Below are 22,236 nucleotides of genomic sequence, written 5' to 3' on the forward strand. Positions count from 1 at the left end.
ATGGCTAGGTCTTCCCCCCACTCTCTCCTCATTAGCTCACTGGCTGTGATTGACAGCAGTGGCAGCTCCTGCTGCTGTCTCAGCCAATGAGGAGAGGGAGTCCCGTGACAGCCGAGGCTCTCGTGCATATCACTGGATCGAGAGTGGGCTCAGGTGAGTATTAGGGGGGCTGTGGGGGGAGCAGCACAAGGTTTTTTTTACATTCATGCAAAGAATTTCCTTGATTTACACAAGTTACAAGAGGACTGACTCACCCGTCAATTGGTATATATATATATATATATATATATATATATATATATATATATATATATATATATATATATATGTGTGTGTGTGTAGCCTATTGCCACAGCTCAAACATATATGCCTTTCTCTCCAGCCGCAGCTGCACGGGACAGTGAATGAATGGCAAGTGCTCTTTACTAAATGGCTTCCCGTTCATTCACAGACTGAAGAATAGTAAACACAGTTTACTATGCTTCAGTTCCAAATGAACACAGTGAGTTAGTATGTTAATTTAGAAAAGAAAGGTGCTGGTAAATGACATATTTACTGGTCAGAGTGGAGATGGATTAGAACACCTGTCAGTTTTTATTGTCTGCGCGCCCATTAGGGAGATTCACTCTCTTTATTTGTCCTGTTTACCATTGTCATTGAAAGTGAAAGGAAATCCCAAATTTTGGGTTGTCCCCAGAAAAATAACAGAGGAAATCTTCCAATGTGGACACTAGTTCTGGTGAACTGGGGGTGCCCAAGAGATTCCCTTAACTTTCAGGGTTGGCAATGGGACAGGAATTGAAGGGAAATCTCTCTTAAAAAATAATCCTCACATGGATCCAAAATGAAAAAACAAGTTTTGCCTACAGTTCTACTTTAAGTTTTCCTTTTCCTGCAGAAAAAAACACTTGTATTATTTCCTGTGATTGCATGCTTACCAGGCTTGTAAAATTCTTGCAGGTACAGCTGTTGGGAGGAGGGATTAGCAGGGTGCCCTAGGTTAGTTCCTATTGATGTAGGCATGCCCACCAGTATTACATCTCCCAAGAGCCACTTTCCTACACACATTGTGTGGGCAGGCTTTTTGGAGGCAGCAATATTGTTTTACTGGCAGAGAATGGGAAGGGGGTGGGTTCTGTAGTGCAGCAGGAGAGAACTCAGGCAGCATTGGCCACACTGCTTAGTATTTCTAGTCAGCAGAGGTAGCATTGTCAGGTACTGTATAACAGGAAACAAGGAGGTCACTGGATTCCTGGCAGGAGCAACAGGTAGTTTTAAGTTATTATTACTTATTAGCAATACTGGCATATTACGTTGTATTGTTTACTATTACTTTTTATGCAATAAAACATGGCAAAATTTACATATATTACAGAGCTGTACTGCACGGTTTCTTTGTATTTTGCCCAGACATGCACTTGATGCCAAGGTTGGAAGACTTCTCTGGTCAAAAGCAAAATTTAGGCCAACGGTACCTCAATGCTTCCCCAGCGAGCCCCCTGAAAATCATACGCAAATGCCAACTGAAAAGTACTCCGCTATGTTTCTCATTAGGCTCCTGGGGCATATTGGGGCAACATGGTGACCCTGATAAGGTATGGTGCGGTTATGGAGGATGCCTGCTATACAGGACCTATATTAATTATTACATAGAATGGCTGACAGGTTAAAGATAAACTTACTTTTGGTTTACCTGCATTTTGAAGAAAGTCTTCGCAATTAAATAATACATTTGGCATCGTCATTATTCCTGCAAAGAAAGAAAAAAGATCTAAAATTGACAAAATAATATAAACACTTCAGATGAATTAGCAAAATTGAAAAAGCACTTCAAAAGACAGAATCCCCTCCTCAAACATTCCTAACTTTGAGAGGTTTTTACATTCCTCTTTAATCCTTTCTGATTAGTCATGTTTGGTAGTAAAGCAGATGGCAAGTTGAAGGTGCATTATTAATATCTCCGCTCATAACTAGCAAATAAAAAATGAAAGCATCAAAATGCGCTAATACAAATGTTACTGTATTTCCAATCCTGGTTAAATACAACCATCTTTTCATTATATAGGCACTGTCGCATTTAATAACAATGGAAATTCTTACCTTGAGGTTGGATGTGTATTTTATAGATTGCTTGTGGCTATAAAATAATGACAAAAGAGAAAGAAGCCTTTTTTATTACAGAATAAAAACATCATAATTCATATATTGGAGAGCATACTCTCCCACTAGCACCGCAGTGAAAGCCAATCATGCAGGAAGTTTGAATCCTGCAACAATAAATGTGATGGTGACAGTTTTTTTTTCTTCATCATACATCACGGGACACAGAGCACCATAATAATCACTATGTGGGTATATAGGCACCTTCAGGTGATGGACACTGGTATACCCAATACAGGAAGTTCACTCCCTACATAACTCCTCCTCATACCAGGAGTGCCTCAGCTTTTTCACCAGTGTCTAAGGTGTTGGTCATGAGTGAAGATGTGCTCTGAGGAGCTCCAGGTCCTTGCTGGATTTAAATAGCCTCCACAGACCGGATCCATCCAAAGTGCCACTGAGGCCAAGGTGGAGGGTACCCGGGCCTCGTATATGAAGCATGAGGTTTTTCGGGTAATGCCTCTCCTTTCAGGGCTGGACCCCGGGATCCAGGCCTTTGATCATGCTTACATTACCTAAAGTTTTTCCTGGCGGGGTGCTATTACATGTCCAAGGGAGTGGAACCCCCGATAAAAGGGGACCCGGTCTTTGAAGGTTTGCTAACGCAGCCTGCCGTGATGGGTGAAGGTTGGATCTGTTTGTTAATTCAGCAAAATCCTGCGGCGGGGATAAGCTAAGGAAAGAAGCCTAACTAACTATAAAAGTCCACCTATGGTTTTCTTCTTTAGCAAAAATGTTGTCATGCCTTTATTCTCCACTAGAGGGAGTATATGCACATACCCTAATCTGTTGTCTTTTATTATTATCATAAAGGATTTATATAGTGCCGACAGTTTACGCAGCGCTTTACAATATTAGGGTAGACATTACAATACAGTACAATCCAAGACAGGGGGAATCAGAGGGCCCTGCTCGTTAGAGCTTACAATCTAGTCTTCACTTCAGCTCAGTATCAGTCTGTGTGTGGCCGCAGCAGCTTACAGGGGGATTCATCTTGAGGTAAGAGATCTGTCAGATGAGTCATATCCACAGTGTCTCTAGAGTACAAACTAAAATTTCTGGACTTTCCACTGTCTCGTTTTCTGAGGTCAAACATTCCCAAAGATCCAGGGAAAAGGCAATCTCAGTTTCAGACAATAGATTGATTACTGGCTCAGGGGGTGATCATACAAATCCCCACAGAAGAGCAAGGTTTGGGGTTTTATTTAAACCTCTTTACGGTACAAAACTGAATGGAGACGTCAGACTCATTCTAGATCTAAAAAATCGGAAATCAGTTCCTGAAGATCCATTCTTTTCGCATTGGAGTTGATCAGGTCCTTGGTTTCTATCCTACAAGGAGGATGCATATCTGCATGTCCCTATATTTCCCGCTCAATAAATGTTTCTGCGGTTCGAGGTAGAACAGCAGCATTTTCAGTTTGTAGCCTTGCCCTTCGGGCTAGCTACAGCACCCTGGGTGTTTACAAAAGTTCTGGCTCCATCTCTAACCAGGTTAAGGGCACATGGCATAACAGTCTTGGCGTACCTAGACAATCTATTGCTAATAGACCAGTCTATTGCGTGCGCATTGCAACCAGTTACCGGGAAAGTCTAGGTTGGGTTCGCAACCTAGAGAAGTCTTCCTTAAAACTGCTAAAAAGGCTGGAGTACTTAGGTCTGATCATAGACACAGCTCAGAAAAAGGTGTTCTTGCCTCAGGCAAAGATCAACTCCATGAGGTTGGTAGGAAAGATGGTGGCTTCATTTGAAGCGGTTCCCTATGCCAAGTTCCATTCAAGAATGTTGCAAAACAGTATCCTGTCTGCTTGGAACAAAGCGATTCAAGCTTTAGACTTTCCAATGCGGCTGTCCCTAAGGGTGTCCCAAAGCCTCAGTTGGTGGTTACTAACCCAGAATATGCTGAAAGGAAAATCCTTCAGACCAGTTATCTGGAAGGTGGTAAAGACAGATGCCAGCCTTTCAGGCTGGGGAGCAGTGCTAGAGAAGACAACTGTCCAGGGACAGTGGTCAAGGGCAGAAAGGACAATATCCTAGAGATCCGGGCAGCAGGTCTGGCTCTAAAGGCCTGGACATTCAGGTTACGGGGTTGTCCTGTCGAGATCCAATCAGAAAATGCCACAGCTGTGGCTTACATTAATCACCAAGGGGGCACCAGGAGTCTCGCATCACAGAGGAAGGTAAACCATATCCTAACTTGGGCAGAAAGGAATGTTCCGTGCCTATCAGCAGTTTTCATTCTGAGAGTCAAGAATTTGCAGGTGGACTTCTTGAGTCACCAGCAGTTGCTCCCTTCACCCTGAAATTTTTTCGGGCCGTTTACCAGAAATGAGGGACTCCGGACGTAGATCTTTTGGCGTCCAGGTTCAACACGAAGTTGGTCAACTTTGTGTCCAGGATGAGGGATCCACTCACATGTGGGACAGATGTGTCCCACATGCGAGTTTCCCCCTATTCAGTTACTGCCATGACTTCTTTGCAGGATCAAGCTGGAAAGAAATCCGGTAATTCTGGTAGCCCCAGTGTGGCCTAGAAGGTCTTGGTAAGCAGAAATCTTAAAGATGGCGGTGGAGGATCCATGGTCCCTTCCACTATGGCTAGACCTACTCTCACAGGGGCCGATATTCCATCCTACCTTGCGAACTCTAAATTTAATGGCTTGGCTATTGAAACCCACATTCTGAAGAAACGTGAGCTTTCCGGGGTCAGTTATCTCTACCTTGATTTATGCAAGGAAGCCAGCTTCCAGAACTATATATTATAGAGTCTGGGGAGCTTATATTTCCTGGTGTGAATCTAAGGGATGGCACTCTCGGAGGTATATCATGGGCAGAATTCTTGCCTTTCTACAATTGGGGGGGGGAAATTAAGTTGGCCTTGAGTACTATTAAGGGCCAAGTCTCAGCTTTATCGGTCTCATTTCAAAGACCGCTTACTACTCATTCTTTAATCTGGGGTTTTATGCAAGGGGCGATGCAGCTTAATCCGCCAGTTAGCTCACCTTTGAACCCTTGGAACTTGAACTTAGTTTTGTCTGTGTTACAAAAATAGCCATTTGAACCACTACAACATATTCCCTTAGTCCTTCTGACAAGGAAATTAGTGTTCTTAGTTGCTATATCCTCAGCAAGGAGGGTTTCGGAATTGGCTGCTCTTTCTTGTAAAGAGTCATACTTGATTATTCACGAGGACAGAATGGTGTTGCGCCCTCGTCCAGGGTTTCTGCCAAAAGTGGTTTCAGGTTTTCACCTGAACCAAGATATTGTTCTGCCATAATTTTTTCCAAAACCATGTTCCAGGGAAGACAAGTCACTACATTGTCTTGATGTGGTGAGAGCGGTCAAAGTCTATTTAAAAACGACTGCTCAGATCCAGTAGACTGATGTCTTATTTATACTGCCAGAAGGTCGCTAAGTGGATTTGGAAAGTTATAATTCAGGCTTATGATTTAAGGGGCAAAATTCCACCTTTTCAAGGCAAAGCACACGCTACCAGGGTGGTCAGTGCTCTTGGGCAGTGCGTCACCAGGCATCCATGGCTCAGATCTGTAAGGCCGCAACTTGGTCTTCAGTACATTCATTCCCCAAGTTTTATCAGGTGGATGCAAGAAGGCATGAGGATATCGCCTTTGGGCGCAGTGTGCTGCAGGCAGCAGTATAGGTCCTCAAGTCTGGGTGTGCCCTAAGGGTTGTGTCTCCCTCCCCTCAAATAGCATTGCTATGGGACGTCCCACATAGTGATTACTATGGTGTTCTGTGTCCCGTGATGTACGATAAAGAAAATAGGATTTTTATAACATCCTACCTGTAAAATCCTTTTCTTGGTGTACATCATGGGACACAGAGGTCCCTCCCCTCTTTCTGGGGTTTAGGTATATTGCTTTGCTACAAAAACTAAGGTACTCCTGGTAGGAGGAGGGGTTATATTGGGAGTGAACTTCCTGTATTGGGTATACCAGTGTCCATCACCTGAAGATGCCTATATACCCACCTAGTGATTAACTATGGTGCTTTGTGTCCCGTGATGTACTCCAAGAAAATTTTACAGGTAAGCTGTTATAAAAATCCTATTTTTTCACATTTTCAGAAAATGTTTAGGTTTTTGTATTTGACTAGAATTGCATCTTTTGAAGAAAAGTGTTATACTCATGTTTAAACGAGCACTAGAATACACCCCTGCACAACCATTCATGTTCATGAGCAGCTGTACATAGCACCTGGGCTTCCCGGGTGGGCAAATACACCAGAATTCACATTTCGTGTGCTCAGACACTGTGTGCAAGAGGCCTTACTAACAACATGTTTAACCTGTTGCCATCCACATAACACATGCATCAGCAAAAGGGTGGGCTTTAAGACCTACACGTCACACATATGCATCGCTAGGCAGCCAATGTTTCTTTACTGAGACAGAACTCACTGTGCACTCTCAGCACAGATATAGCTCTCAGTTCTGATTAACTATTGGCAGCCAGCAGGACCAGCTCCCGATCATGTGACCACTGCCAATCACAGTGGTCACATGACCACCAATCCTCCCTGCCTCTCGGGTGTTTAGAACTTTTAAAAGGGATGGTGGGCCAGGCAAGAAAGGGTCAGGCAAGAAAGGGTTAAAGTGATCCTTCACAACCCCCACATTAGATAAAATGTCAGCCTGAGATTTATCATCTACTGTAAGTGCTTTCATGAGGTCTTGGGGAACTTAATTTCCGGGGCTCAAAATCATGCAAATATAAACAGAATGAACAGTCAAATGCTGCCCCTTCACCTCCCAACTACTCCTTACAGTTGTTTAGCATGACAGGTGTTCTCAGTGTCTATGAGAATGTGGAAGGATGCAGGAGAGGCTAGGTCAGTTCTTGACTCTTTCATCTTCAATTCCTATTACTTGTTCAAAATGAGGGGAAGCCTCGGTGTCTAATGGCAAATTGCTAGTCACAAGAGTGGGCAGCCCAGCCTTTAAATTTTCTTTTGGTATATGTAAGTGCCCCAAGATTCACAGATCCCAGAACATTCTGAAAATTAGAGGAATTGAGCTATAGATCTCACTGAACAGGATTTGTTTAAGCTCTGCAGAGAGACCACTGCTTACATATGCTCTTTATTCTTCAATTTCTATTGGTCGTTCAAAATGAGGGGCAGTCTCGGTGTACAATGTCAAATTGCTGCACAGGAGTGGGCAGACCAGGCCTTGACTTTTCTCTCTTAAAGCCAGTATATGTAAATTCCCCTACTGAAGAATTCTATGCCTTGACGCAACACATATCGCGACGGAGCCTAAGTGCTGACATCACACTGCGGCCATCTCCTCTATTTGAAACTGATGGTTTTATGCCTGATCAGCTAAACACTGTTTTAAGTGCCACATTTTTTAGTCTTTTACCATTCGTTTTATGTGTAAAATAATATTTTAATTTACGGAGAGCATTAGATTCTGCCATCTCTTTCCTTCATATATCAACTATTGGTGGGAGTTATCGAGGCTTACTGCGCTGGCTGGAGGAAGTGTGAGTGGCAAAGGATCAAAGCGCCAGGAACACACCAGATTCGTCTCTTATCCCTAGAGGGTGTCGTTGACCCGCTGGTGAAACAGGGGTCAAAACATTAGGTGAGTGGCCATAATACATTGCTGAAAGCGAGCACAAGCACAATGGAATTTTTTTGCACTTTTTGGTGGATCGTTTTTCTGGATTTCTTATATCAAGTCACATCTTTAAATTTATGGACTTTTAGTGTCTTATTTAGATATGAAATAATTAAGGTATGACTGCACTTTTTTATGATTACCACTGGATCACACAATCCATTAATGGTATATGTAAGTGCTTCAAGATTCACGGATCCCAAACACTCTGAAAGTTAGATGAACCAATCTATAGGTCTCCCTGAACAGGGGGCTTGTTATACCTCTGCAGACCACTCCATACAAAAGCTCTTTATTCCTATTGGTTGTTCAAAATAAGGGGAAGCATCAGTGTCTGATGGAAAAATACTAGGCACAGAAATGGGCAGCCCAGTCTTGACTTTTCTTTCATAAGTCAGTATATGTAAATGCCCCAAGACTCAAGGATCCCGGAACACTCTGAACATTAAATGAAGTGAGCTACAGGTCTCACTAAACAGGGGGCTTGTTTGACCTCTGCAGAGAGACCACTACTTACAGACAAAAGGCAAGGGTTCTACTCTGCAGCTGATAGAATGGATTAAGCTTTTACACTCAAGATGTAGTTACTTTAGAAACAAAGAAAACTGTAGAACATTGAGCACCTAGACTAACCTTTCTGAACCTTTTCAACACAGAGGAACCCTTGAAATAGTTCTCCGGTCTCGGGGGAACCCCTGCTAAAAATTAGAAATCTACAACTAATGATGCAATAGTGTGATGGTCAGTGGGAAGAATGGTCTTTACACTTGTGGTCATTGGGAAGAATTACCTCCTTACAGATAGCTAAAAAGATCAATGGTGTGAGTGGGAACTTATCTGAGAGGCAGAAATTGCCCAATGCTGAAGGAACCCCTAGCAACCTCTGGAGGAACCCTGGTTGAGAATCACTAACCTAGACTATGTATAGTTGATCTAAGCGGAGCATTCATCTGGGGTTTGAAGCAAACCTATCATCAATTTGAAAATGTGAAACTAGAGGTCCTCCTTAAAGCCTCGTAAACACGTTGAGACTATCGGATGAAAGACTGTCTGTTTTTTGTTTTGTTTTTTGTAAGCATGCTAGTCTCATATCAAAATCCAATAGGTTACTAAAGTTCCAAAATTTCCCGTACGACAGAATACAATTTCAGAATTGATGTAATGTGTTGTATTGAATTGTAATGCATGCTTTTGTTTCCACAAAAGAATACATCACACAAATACTGTACTGATTAAATTAAAATTGTTCTTTCTGGTATTGTACAAAGAAAAATAGTGGTTGTGTTTGTTCATTCGGATAATTTCACATGAACTGTCATGATCAGCTCTGCAAAGCTGTGTACTGATGATCAGATTATCATAAATCACTTAAAAAAAATACATATTTTATGTCCGATTTTCTCATCGTGTGTACGAGGCTAAAGAAAAGGCAACAGGTGTAATTGTGATTTACCATAAAACTACAATGTTATGCAGGCCATACATGGTCGAATTTCAAACAAATTTTCTTTTCAAAATCAGAAAGTTCGTTTTTTTGTGATCCTATCATGCCACCACTGATTTTCGAAATTCGGCCGACCACGCCTTCAATTTCATCTCATGTTGCTATAGAAAAGAATTTTTGTGACCGGGAATCTTCTTTTCTCTCGGTAAATTTTCTTTTCTTACTACATTTCTCGCACAATTCTCCCATCATTGATTAGAATATCGTTTGTTTTTCCAAAAATTTCCAACATGTCCGATTCCTCAAATTTGATTTCTGCACGAAAATAGGCTGTCGTTGCAGCCCACTAATGGTGCGAAATTCATACGAAAATTCTTGGATACAATTTTCGAAAGAAAATTCTTTCAAAATTCGAACCGTGTATGGCCAGAATAACTGTGTGAACAGATCTGAGATTGTTTGCAGACAGTTAACTGACACTGGATCAGAAGAAAATAAATTTGTTGTAGCAACACTGCCAGATTTTAATGATTTAGCTGTAGTAAAGTCCCACCTGTATACATAAAGCTGAAGATTTAGACCACAATCTTTACTGAAGCTAAGCTTTATTGCCTTTTTCCCTTTTATAATCTGTAATTACATCCAGCAAATTGATATTATTATTTATTATTGTGCTTACAATAAAAGCCATCATTAAACTGCAGATTTGTAACCTATCTCTAACTGTTGAATCAAACAGCAGAAAATTCATAATAACCTAATAAACCTAAAAAAAAAGTTAATTTGTGCTTCCCCTGGCATTAAACATTGCAATCCATGACAACAGAACATTCAGGTCTTGGATTTTATGGCACTGGGCACATGTGCAAAGGTTTTATAAATGGCAGCCAAAAAAAAAAAAAACTTCGAAAACCATAAAATCCAATCACCAGACACTGAGCTTTCTAAAATATTACCCAGAACTAATCCTCATTTACACAGGATAGTTTGCAAACTCTCCAAAGCGCTTTTTCTTTTGGCGTTTTGGCAGAAAAAAAGCTTGACACTTGTAAAAGAGCTTGGACGTAAATTAATTTCATTGGTCAGAATAATTGTTCTGGCTAGTGAAATGAAGAAATGCTCAAGTGCTAAAGGCGCCTAGAATTTAGTCACATTTAAATGCATTTAGCAGCGTCAAGCGTTTTATCTGTCAAAACTCTACTGCTCCTGGCAGTGGATTTTTTTCCTATCTCTAAAAGCCTCTGCCACTAAACACTGCTAAAAGCCTATGTGTGCATGGAGACATAGGATATCATGCAGGGGAGTTTAGAGGCAAGAAGAAAAAAACGCCTGGTGCCCCTAGGTGCAGCTGCAAAAACATCCAGTGTCCATGAGGCCTATATCTTATAAAATTGTATTAGAACCCTAAGTGATAATGGTAGGATCAACAATACATTAAAAATATTAAATAGAGACTAGGTCTAAGGGTGCACTCACACTAGCAGTTTCAACCAGTCCCAGGCGTGGTTCAACCCCTTGGGCAGGTACGCGTAGTGTGAGTGCTCCAAACCACGCCAGTTAAGCACACTGTGCCCGGAACCACTTGGAACAGGTGCTCCTGGGTGCGGTTCACTTGTGATCCAATGCGGTTTGCTACAATTCAAGTACAAAACTGTGCCGGAGCACAGTCCTCTCCATAGAGATCTATACAGCGATACAGGGATCGCAGGTCTGGTTCCCGGGAACACTTCTGTGCAAACCAGCTAGGGAGTGAGCAGGGGGGAAATTTAACTTGGGCACGGTTCAGGTAAACCGACCCAAGTGTGAATATACCCTAGGATAATTATTGAACCTCAAAGGAAGGAGGTAGTAATATTTAGAAAAAAATTTGACTTTGTTAGAAACTATGTAACTAAAAAGCCGTAAATACTATCTTACCTATTACTACTATGTACTATACTCTATTAAAAGGAGGTTTGGGGCAAAGGGATTTTTCTTGGTACTAACAAGGACATTACAACAAATAGAGGGTTAAAGTATATAATTTTTATTACAAATATCATACAAAATAAAAGATATTTCTAATAAAAACAATATGTTTTTAACCATCTATTTGTTGTAATGTGGCATGAAAGTTATAAGCAAGTCGCACTGCATGGCCTCTCAGCAGTGTGAACCGAGCCTAAGTGGTAGGTATGACACCTGATGGTTCCAACCAGCTCTCTTTAGGAGCCTACAACTTATCACAAACAAAGAAAAAAGCATACTTTGCCATACCCAGTGTTTTGCCGCAATGTCTTTAATCTCGTTAGTAAATGCCACAGCAAATCTGAAGACAAGAAAAAGCAAAAAATGATTAAATGATACAGCAAAACTCAAGTCACTTTTTTAACATTAGTCATATGAGAAAAACTATTAATGAGAAAGACAACATACTTATACTTAGATTCCATACACATATTTACTAAAGGGAATTTGGTCAGACCTAAGAGAAGACTAAATAGCATAATGTTTTTTTTACCAAAGAGGCTAAATATACCTAAGCATTCCTGGTATAATCTTGATGTTGCCTTCACACTGTTGAGGTGCTTTTAACACATACATTTTGCCAAGCAATAATGTGCATTGTGTCAGGGCAGACCATTCATTTGGAATGTCATTTTTCGCTTAACCACTTGACCTCTGGACAATGCTCATTCGCAGGAGCGTGGCCGGGAAGTGACCTGCTCGAGTGCCCCCATAGCAAGAGGCATGCTATTAGGGGGCACTCAAAAGGGGGGAGGAGCCAGGACAGCTGATGGGGGACCCAAAAAGAAGAGGATCTGGGCTGCTCTGTGCAAAACCACTCATGTTAAGCAATCTTCAGCTATTCAAAAGGCAGTATTCGTATATAAACATCAGAAAAAGCAATGGAGAAATGAATGTAAAGGTAAGCTGTATGTGCTGAAAAATTGTGGTGTCAGAAGTCTAATCCTATTTTCCATTCATCAATACACTTTCAGGTTTCCATCAATTTAATGTTCTGCTAGTTACATACATTTCTGTTGCTTCTTAAAGGCCATGTCAGTAGCCTACCACTACCTTTTTCACTACATGGTCCACTACATTAAAGTAAATTGGTGGTTATAGTGTAAAATCATATATTCATTTCCACATTGTATTTCAAATATTTCTAGTCTACTGCTATTACTCCGAATGATCTGAAGTCTATAAACTCACTTTGTATAGATTCCCACATATTTTTCTTTCTTTGAATCCTGTGACCTGTATGCACTATGCCCTGTGAGTAGGCACTGCTGTGTCACACATTTCACAGAGCCTGCCTTCTGAACCACAGAGGAGCTGAGAGGAGGAGTTTCAGGAGGCGGAGTCAGTACAGGAATCACTGCATGCAGGCAGTAAGGTACTGTGCTGAAAGAAAATGACCATGTTCTGAAAATTCAAGTTGCCTGGCTGTCACATTGATTCTCTGTTTTCAATACTTTAAACTTTTATCCAACAAGTATGCAGCATTTGAGACCAAAACTTGTGATCTGTAAATACTGTATATTCAGAGGCAAGAACAGTTTTTTGCAGCCTGTAAACCAGTCTGACAGCCAGGCAACCAACCTGATCATAGGACCTTTAGGCCCTTTATTGCATCTTCTTTCATTAAGAATGTACAGTGCCTTGAAAAAGTAATCATACCACTTGAAATTTTCCACATTTTGTCATGTTGCAGCCAAAAACGCAAATGTACTTTGAGATTTTATGTGATATGCAATTAGCGGACCTCCAGTTGTTGCAGAACTACAAATCCCATGAGGCATAGCAAGACACTGACAGGCACAAGCATGACACCCAAAGGCAGAGAAATGATGGGACTTGTAGTTTTGCAACAGCTGGAGGTCCACTAATTGCAGATCCCTGTGATAGACCAACACAAAGTGGCCCAATATAGTGAAGAATGATAAATGGTTTTCAACATTTGTTACAAATAAATATGTGAAAAGTGTGGAGTGCATTTGTATTCAGCCCCCTTTACGCTGATACCCATAACTAAAATCTAATGGAACAAATTGCCTTCAGAAGTCACCTAATTAGTAAATAAAGTCCACCTGTGTGTAATTGAATCTCAGTATGAATGCAGCTGTTCTGTAAAGCCCTCAGAGGTTTGATAGAGAACCTTATGCCCCGTACACACGTTCCGATTATCGGACCACAAAAGTCGCTTTCGGACAGATCGTTCGATAATCTGATCGTTAGTACGCAGCTTTCGACAGCCGATCACAACAGTCCGTCCAACCGAATCCAAAGGGACAAACAGGAAAACTTTGGTCGGATGACAGCCCATCATACGACAATCATGTAGTCAGTACAGTATGCGTCCGATAAACGTTGTTCGACAAACACCACGCATTATCAGAAACACGAAAATAAACCAGAAGAACACACGGGTCACATGTATTTGACATCATTTAACCACTTGCTTACTGGGCACTTAAACCCCCCTCCTGCCCAGACCAATTTTCAGCTTTCAGCGCTGATGCACTTTGAATGACAATTGCGCGGGCATACAACACTGTACCCAAATTCAATTTTTATCATTTTTTTCCCACAAATAGAGCTTTCTTTTGGTGGTATTTAATTACAGCTGGGAGTTTTATTTTTTGCTAAACAAACAAAAAAAGATGCAAAAAAAAAAAAATCATGTTTAATAGTTTGTTATAAAAATTTGCAAACAGGTAATTTTTCTCCTTCATTGAAGTGCGCTGATGAGGCGGCACTGATAGGCTGCACTGGTGGGCACTGATAGACTGCATTGGTGGGCACTGATAGGCTGCACTGGTGGGCACTGATAGGCATAGTTAAGGCGGCACTAATAGGCACCGATAAGGCAACACCGATGGGCACAGATAAGGCGGCACTGATGGGAAAAGATGGGCACAGATAAGATGGCACGGATGGGTGGCACTAAGGGGCACTGATAGGTACCACTGATAGATGGGACTGATGGGCACTGATAGGTGGCTCTGATAGGTGGCACTGGTGGGCACTGATGGGCTGCACTGCTGGGCACTGATGGGCACGGATATGTGGCACTGGGGTGCAGCACCTTTGTTGAGGCAGATTGTGGGCACTGATAGGTGGCACTGTGGGCACTGCTGGGTGGCACTGACGGGGGGCACTTATTTTTTAATGAGGTGGCACTGGCAGGGGGCAGGTGGGCACTGGCAGGGCTGGCCGTGATCGGGACTGATGTCCCGATCACGGCCTCCGGTGATCGGCTCTTTTTTTTTTCTCCTCGCACTGTCAGCACGAGGAGGAATAATAGCTGATTACAGGCTCCGTTGTATCACATGATCAGCTGTCATTGGCTGACAGCTGATCACGTGATAAGGGGTCGGGATCGACCCCTTGCTTGGATCAGTGATCAGGCGAGTCTCATAGACTCGCCGATCACAGAGCGAGCCGCGCGCGCCCCTCAGGGGGCGCGCAGGCCGCTCGTGCACGGGACGACGTCAATAGACGTTGTCCCGGCAAAGGAGGTCCGCGCTGTAGCCGTCATTCGGCTATAGCGCGGGTCTCAAGTGGTTTAAAAAACGGAAGATTTTTCCAGAATCGTACGACAAAAATCTTACACACATTTTGCACTGTTGTATTCAATCTTAGTTGTATGCAACAAAATGTGAACGATCTGTCTTACGATAATCGGAACGTGTGTACGGGGCATTGGTGAACAAACAGCATCATGAAGACCAAGGAACATACCAGATAGGTCAGGGATAAAGTCGTGGAGACGTTTAAAGCAGGGTTGGGTTATAACACAATATCCCAAGCTTTGAACAATCAACATTGTGGGATGCTTTCAAAGTTAGCTGGTTAGACTTGATGAGAAGATGGATGGAGCCAAATACAGGGCAATCTAATGCCATGTACACACGACCGGACTTTCCGGCAGACTAGGTCCGACGGTCTTCCCGACGGACTCTCCGAACGAATGGACTTGGCCACACACAATCACACCAAAGTCCGACAGATTCGACCGTGATGACGTACGACTGGACTAGAATAAGGAACTTCATAGCCAGTAGCCAATAGCTGCCCTAGTGTCATTTTTTCGTCCATCGGACTAGCATAAAGATGAACAGATTTTTCGTCCGGACTCGAGTCTGTTGGATGTTCTAAATCTAAAGTCCGTCTGATTTTTTGTCAGCAAAGGTCCGATGAAGCCCACACACGGTCAAAAAGTCTGTCCGTGTTTACACGACATTAGAAGAAAACCTGTTGGAGTCTGCAAAAGACTTGAGACTGGGGCCGGGATTCACCTTCCAGCAGGACAACGACCCTAAACATACAGCTAGAGCTATAATGGAATGATTTAGATCAAAACATTTTCATGTGTTACAATGGACCAGTCAAAGCCCAGACCTAAATCCAATTGAGCAAAACTTTAACCACTTGCTTACTGGGCACTTAAACCCCCTTCCTACCCAGGCCAATTTTCAGCTTTCAGCGCTGTCACTCTTTGAACGACAATTGTGCGGTTATACAACATTGTACCCAAATTTTTATCATTTTTTTCCCCCACAAACAGAGCTTTTTTTGGTGGTATTTGATCACCTCTGGGTTTTTTATTTTTTGTTAAAAAAAATACCGAAAATTTTGACAAAACAGTTTTATATTTTGTTATAAAATTTTGCCAAACTGTAATTTTTGTCTTTCATTGAGGTACGCTGATGAGGCTGCACTGATGGGCACTGATAAGGCGGCACTGATGGGCACTGATGAGGTGGCACTGGTGGGCATTGATGGGGGCACTGAAGGGCACTAATAGGTGACACTGATAGGTGGCATTGATGGGCACTGGTAGGCGACACTGATAAGCAGCACTGCTAGGTGGCACTTATGAGGCATTAACTGGCACCACTGGTGGGCATTTATAGGTGGCACTGATGAGGTGGCTGTGCCTCTTCCTCTCCGGGACCGATGTCCTTTACACAAAAGATGGTGATCGATTTTTTTTCTCCCCACACTGTCAGCGTGAGGAGAAAAAAAGATCACAATCTTCTGTTTACATCACGTGATCAACTGTCATTGGCTGATAGCTGATCACATCTTAAGGGGCCCGGGTCAGCCCCTTACTCCAATCTGTGATCAGCCGAGTCTTATTGACTCTGTGATCAGATGGGGCACGCGGGGAGTGTACAGAGGGGAGGACGTCTATTGACGGCAATCATGGTCCGCACTGCAGCCGTCATTCGGCTATAGTGCGGACAGGAGGAGGTTAAAATTGCTGTTCACAGACGCTCTCCATACAATCTGACAGAGCTTGAGCTATTTTGCAAAGAAGAATGGGCAAAAATATCACTCTCTAGATGTGCAAAGCTGGTAGAGACATCCCCAAAAAGACTTGTAGCTGTAATTGCAGCAAAAGGTGATTCTACAAAGTATTGACTCAGGGGGCTGAACACAAATGTACGCTACAAATTTCACATATTTATTTGTAGAAAATTTTGAAAACCATTTGTCATTTTCCTTCCACTTCACTATTATGTGCCACTTTGTGTTGGTCTATAACAGCCGTCACTAAATGGCAGCCGATCCGATCACAGTGTACAATGCCAAATCCCCACTGCTCCACTCAGCAGTCATTGGTTGCTGGGCCCGCAGGCACCCTGCAACCAATGACACTCTGCGTGCACCCCATCCCCCGCTGCTTTCTATCTCGCAGCTCCTGGCCCAAGCTGCAAGATAAGCTGTTATGTCACAAGGGCACAGTGATGGGCCCATCAGTGTGCCCCTTAACATATGATAAGGAGCATTCTGATGGGCATATTTTATGTTAACGGGCACAATGATGGGCATATTTAATGTTAAGGGGCACACTGATGGGCATATTTAATGTTAAGAGGCACACTGATGGGCACATTTTATGTTAAGGGGCACTCTGATGGGGACATCTGATGTATTAGGGGGACCCTGAGGGGAACACATGATGTAAGGTGGCACTCTGATAGGGGCACCTAGTGTAAAGAGACACTCTGATGGGGGCACCTGGTTTAAAGCGACACTCTGATGGTGGCACCTGGTGTAAAGAGGCACTCTGATGAGGGCACCTAGTGCAAAGAGGCACTCTGATGAGGGCACCTGGTGCAAAGAGGCACTCTGATGAGGGCACCTAGTGCAAAGAGGCACTCTGATGAGGGCACCTAGTGCAAAGAGGCACTCTGATGAGGGCACCAGGTGAAAAGAGGCAATCTGATGAGGGCACCAGGTGAAAAGAGGCAATCTGATGAAGGCACCTGGTGTAAAGAGGCACTCTGATGAAGGCACCTGGTGTAAAGAGGCAATCTGATGAGGGCACCAGGTGAAAAGAGGCAATGTATTTTTAGTTACCGGACCTCGTTTAATTTTAATTCACTATCACATAAAATCCCAATATTATACATTTACATTTTTGGTTGTAACATGACAAAGTGTGGAAAATTTCAAGGGGTATGAATACTTTCTTAAGGCACTGTATATGCTAAATAGCAGTAACAAGCCACGTATGACTGCTGAGGGTGTCCTAATTTAGAGATCAGACAGAGAAAACATTAGCAGATAAGCATGTCTCTGCCTAATTCATTACATGTAAACGGAATCCCAAGTGAACACAGCCATCCCTGCAGACAGATGCATCTAGAGTGGTCACAAATTTACTAGACAGAAGAGAGAATATCTTTAGATTTCTAGATATGACTTAACTAGAAAAATCGAAAAAATTGAAACATGTTTTAACTACTTTGTCATCTCACAATAGGTGAGGGATGTCCCCTCTAGAACGAAATCACTTTCAGTTCCTCATCCATACCTGCTATTTATATGTGCAGCTCAAGGCTTTCAGTTTCAACTTACAGTTACAGGGTTAAGTAATACGAACTACACTTAAAGTGACACTAAAGTCTTGCTTTTTTTTATGTCTAAAAATAACAAACATGTTATACTTACCCGGATCTTCCACCGGCACTCCCAGCCCCTCCCTCCTGTCAGGTGCCCCCAAAGCATGCAGCTTGCTGTGTGTCCATTCAAACACGGAGCCGTGGCTCGGCCCCCACACCCTCCATCTCTTCATTGGCTCACTGACTTTGACAGCCGCGGGAGCCAATGGCACCTGCTGTGTGCCCCAGCCAATCAGGAGAGTGTGTCCCAGACAGCCAAGTCTCTCGTGCAACATTGCTGGATCGCAATGGGGATCAAGTAAGTATGCCTTTAGAACCACGTTAAATCTACCCCCCCCTCCCCCCCCTTCTAAACCTATCTGGCTGTTTCCTCTTCCTGAAAAGCAGGGAGAAAAAACAGCCAAAAGAATAAGTGAAAGCAGCACACATTACACTTGTTAGACACACAGTTAACCCCTTGAATGCCCCTTGATGTTAACCTTTTCCTAGCTTGTGTCATTAGTACATTGTCAGGGTACAGTATTATCACTGTATTAGTGTCACTAGCAACATCAATGTCAATAAGTGACCCTCCCAGCCAGTGTTTTAGTGCCAAATTGCCAGCCACACTATCACATTCACACTATAAATCTCTTATAACATTACAGCATAGCTTCTATAGCTGCGTAAATTTCAGTATATATACCATAGTTTGTAGACGCTATAAATTTCACACAAACCAATTAATATACGCTAATTGGGATTTTTTTTTTTTTTTTTTTTACCAAAGCCATGTAGCAGAATACATTTCTTATTTATTTTATTTTTTTATTGGATATGTTTTAAAACAGAAAGTAAAAAATTTAGTATTTTTTGTTGTTTTTGTTTATATAATAAAAATCCTAGCAGTGATTAACCACTTCACCCCCACACAGGCCATTTTTTGCGATACGACACTGCGTTTCTTTGACAATTCAGCGGTTGTGTGACACTATACAGAAATAAAATTCATGCTCTTTTTTTACCACAAATAGAGCTTTCTTTTGGTGATATTTGATCACCTCTGCAGTTTTTATTTTTTTGCGATAGAAACAAAAAAGCCTGACAATTTTGAAAAAAAAAATATTTTTTATTTTATGCTATAAAACATACTAGGGTTGTCAGTGTTTTTTTATTATTATTTTTTATTATTTTTACAAGTTAACCTTTAAAACATTTATTACAATTTTTTTTTATCAGCCCTGTTGGGGGGCTTTGGTGAGATATCAGGGGTCTTAATAGAGACAAAGAGAGGGACTAAGGACACAGATTTCCCAGTCCCTTTCTCTGTAGCCTCAGTTGCACTGGAGATGAATGGACAGGAGACAGAGGCTCCTCTCCATTCATAAACTGAAGCATCGTAAACTGTGCAGTTATGAATGGACAAAGTCAGTGTTCATTCAGAAAAGGAAGGAGCCAGTAAATGACAGATTTACTGTCCTTCCTCCGCTCTCCATCCTGAAAGATCCAGGACAGAGGAGGGAGTGGAGCACGAAGGGAGGACAGGAGAACAGAGGGGGAAAGGAGAATGGAGGGGGGATAGAAAAGAGGGGGGGTAGGAGAACGGAGGGGGGAGTGGAAGAGTACGGAGGAGGACACAGAAGGGGACTGGAAGAGGCTGCAGCGACAGTCAGGGTTGATCAGTGCGGCGGGGGGGAGAGTTACAAGAACCGATCCCCCTGTATAGTTTTCAATATAGCAGCTGAAAGTCGCGGGGGGGGGGGGAAGCGGCTGTCAGCTACTATATTGAAATCTATACAGGGGAACGGTGCTTGTAACTTCCCCCACCGCCGCACTGATCACTGACTGCCCAAATATCAGATCAAGCATCGGGAGCATTTGCTCGGTATCGGTAACCAATACCGATACTAGTATCGGGGCAACCCTAAAACATACCCAATAAAAAAAATTTAAAAAATCTAATTTTTTCATCAATTTAGGCCAATATGTATTCTGCTACATATTTTTGGTATAAAAAAAATCCCAGTAAACGTATATTGATTGGTTTGCGCAAAAGTTATAGTGTCTACAAACTATGGGATATATTTATTGTATTTTTATTTATTTTTATACTACTAATGGCGGCGATAAGTGATTTTTAGCGAGACTGCGACATTGCGGTGGACAAATCTGACACTAAGTGACACTTTTTGGGGACCAGTGCTAAAAAAAATGCACTGTCAATGTACTAATGACACTGGCGGGGAAGGGGATAACATTAGAGGCAATCAAAGGGTTAATCTGCTCCTAGGGAATGCTTTCTAACTGTGTGGGGGATGCTTTGACTGGGAGAAGACAGGGATCCGTGTTCCTGCTTAGCAGAAACACAAGATCTCCATCTTCTCTCATAGAACAGCGGCCTGCCTTGTTTACATAGGCAAACCGTCATTCTGCCTCTCCTGAGAATGATCAGTGTGTCCCGGCGGACATCATGTCTGCCGGACAGGCTGATTCGCTCAATCACAGGGAGAGTGGGTCGCCAGCGGCAGGAGCGCCCCAGACCCAGTGCACGAAATCACGTACAAGTACGTGATTTTGCGCAGGAGGGCCACCCTGCCGCAGTATATCTGTGTGAGGTGGTCCTTAACAGGGTAAATACCACCAAAAGAAAGCTCTATATGCATGAAAAAAAAAAATTTGAATTTAATTTGGAAACAGTGTTGCATGACCGCACAATTGCCAGTTAGAGGTGCACAGTACTGAATAGCAAAACATGCCCTGATCATGAAGGGGGTAAAACCTTCCGGAGGTAAATTAGTCAAAGCATACATTCTCTATAGCAAACAAAAAGTACTTTATTTATACAGGAACCTGAAATTGTTTTCCCCTGAACCTGCACACTTTATACTTGTCTCTCAGTATATCAATGCCCAACATTGCTGAGGCAGTCACATCATTAGAAGGAGAAGGATTAAGGCTAGGTTTCCACTATTACGACCTGAAAGTTGCACGATTTTGATGCGACTTGAAGCAATGTCTGTGTATTGTTGAGGTCTATGGACCTCAAGTTGCATCAAAGTGGGACCAAAGTAGTGCAGATATAAACGGTACTCATTGGAAATCATGGAATGCGACTTTGCAGTCCCAAGTCGCACTCGTGGAAACTGAGCCTAAAAAAACTGAATTTAAAGGTGGCAAATGCTGACCGCTATCAGTTTCCAGGGACAAATAAACGAAACTCAAAAACTCTCAGTGCTTCTGAATGAGTCTATTAAAAAACGGACATACAGTCCCTCCCACTTCAAGTGCGCAGGCTGCCACTGAAAGCAGAAGCAGTCACATTCTTTTGAAATAACGAAAAGATAAAAAAAGGGGAAGTTATTGTATATAGTGAAAACTGAGTAACTAAATGAGTAAAAGGGATCTCTTGATGTTCTCACAGCAAGCAGACATTTCACATAAATGCAAATACTACCTGTAAAGACCAGTATTTGACTTAAAACTGTATTAAACCCAAAAACTAAAATGGATTATATTGCAACCTACCAAATCCTAGATGTGGTGGTTGCATTTGTTTTCTTTTCTAAGCTTAAGAGTACAGGGTGCACCTTTGTCAGTGTGGGGGGAGGGGGTGTTAGATGTACTAGCAGATTTAGATACACTAACAAATTGAAGCCAAACTCCAGCTCATTGCAGTTATACAAGCAGTTACAGCAACAGTTTTGAGATAAAGGTCATTGTAAGCACCCCTGTCAGTGCTAACTGGTTTGTATTATTAAAAGTCAGCAGCTACAAATACTGCAGCTGCTGACTTTTAATAAGCCCCACTCGTTCCCCGCTCTGCTCGGCGGCGCTGGCATGCTTACTGCTTCACAGCCGGGCACCCACTGCGCATGTGCAAGCGGCGCAGCGAGCCATGATACACTGCGCAGTCATCTGGGACCTGTCACGTGTCCCAGATGACTGACTGCACCGAGGGAAAGTGATGTCAGGTGCCCGGGCACTGAAGGAGGCAGACTACGAGGGACCCCCTAGCAACAGGCATTTAAAAGTGAGTTAATTTTTTATCAATTTTTCATTTTTTTTAGGAATTTTAATCTTTTTTTTTGGAGGGGGGAGACACCACTT

General features: G+C 42.6%; 1 protein-coding gene across 3 annotated transcripts in view; it reads right to left on the reverse strand.

The window, feature by feature from the left end:
- The window catches only part of GLT1D1 (glycosyltransferase 1 domain containing 1), a 166,318-nt gene that overhangs the window by 108,725 nt on the left and 35,357 nt on the right, over nucleotides 1–22,236 (reverse strand). For all 3 annotated transcript variants that reach the window (XR_013263873.1, XM_077461816.1, XM_077461814.1), the window contains exons 4-6: nucleotides 11,504–11,555; nucleotides 2,101–2,137; nucleotides 1,694–1,750 (exon numbers count right to left, since the gene is read on the reverse strand). Coding sequence is in view for 2 of the 3 variants with exons in the window: in XM_077461816.1 (XP_077317942.1) it covers nucleotides 1,694–1,750; nucleotides 2,101–2,137; nucleotides 11,504–11,555 (146 nt within the window). In the remaining variant the exon portion in view is untranslated. The remainder of the gene's footprint in view (nucleotides 1–1,693; nucleotides 1,751–2,100; nucleotides 2,138–11,503; nucleotides 11,556–22,236) is intronic.

This window comes from Lithobates pipiens, unplaced genomic scaffold (genome assembly GCF_037356315.1).
Source record: "Lithobates pipiens isolate NorthernLeopardFrog02 unplaced genomic scaffold, aLitPip1_a1.2 Scaffold_3, whole genome shotgun sequence".
In the NCBI taxonomy this organism is placed as follows: Eukaryota; Metazoa; Chordata; class Amphibia; order Anura; family Ranidae; genus Lithobates; species Lithobates pipiens.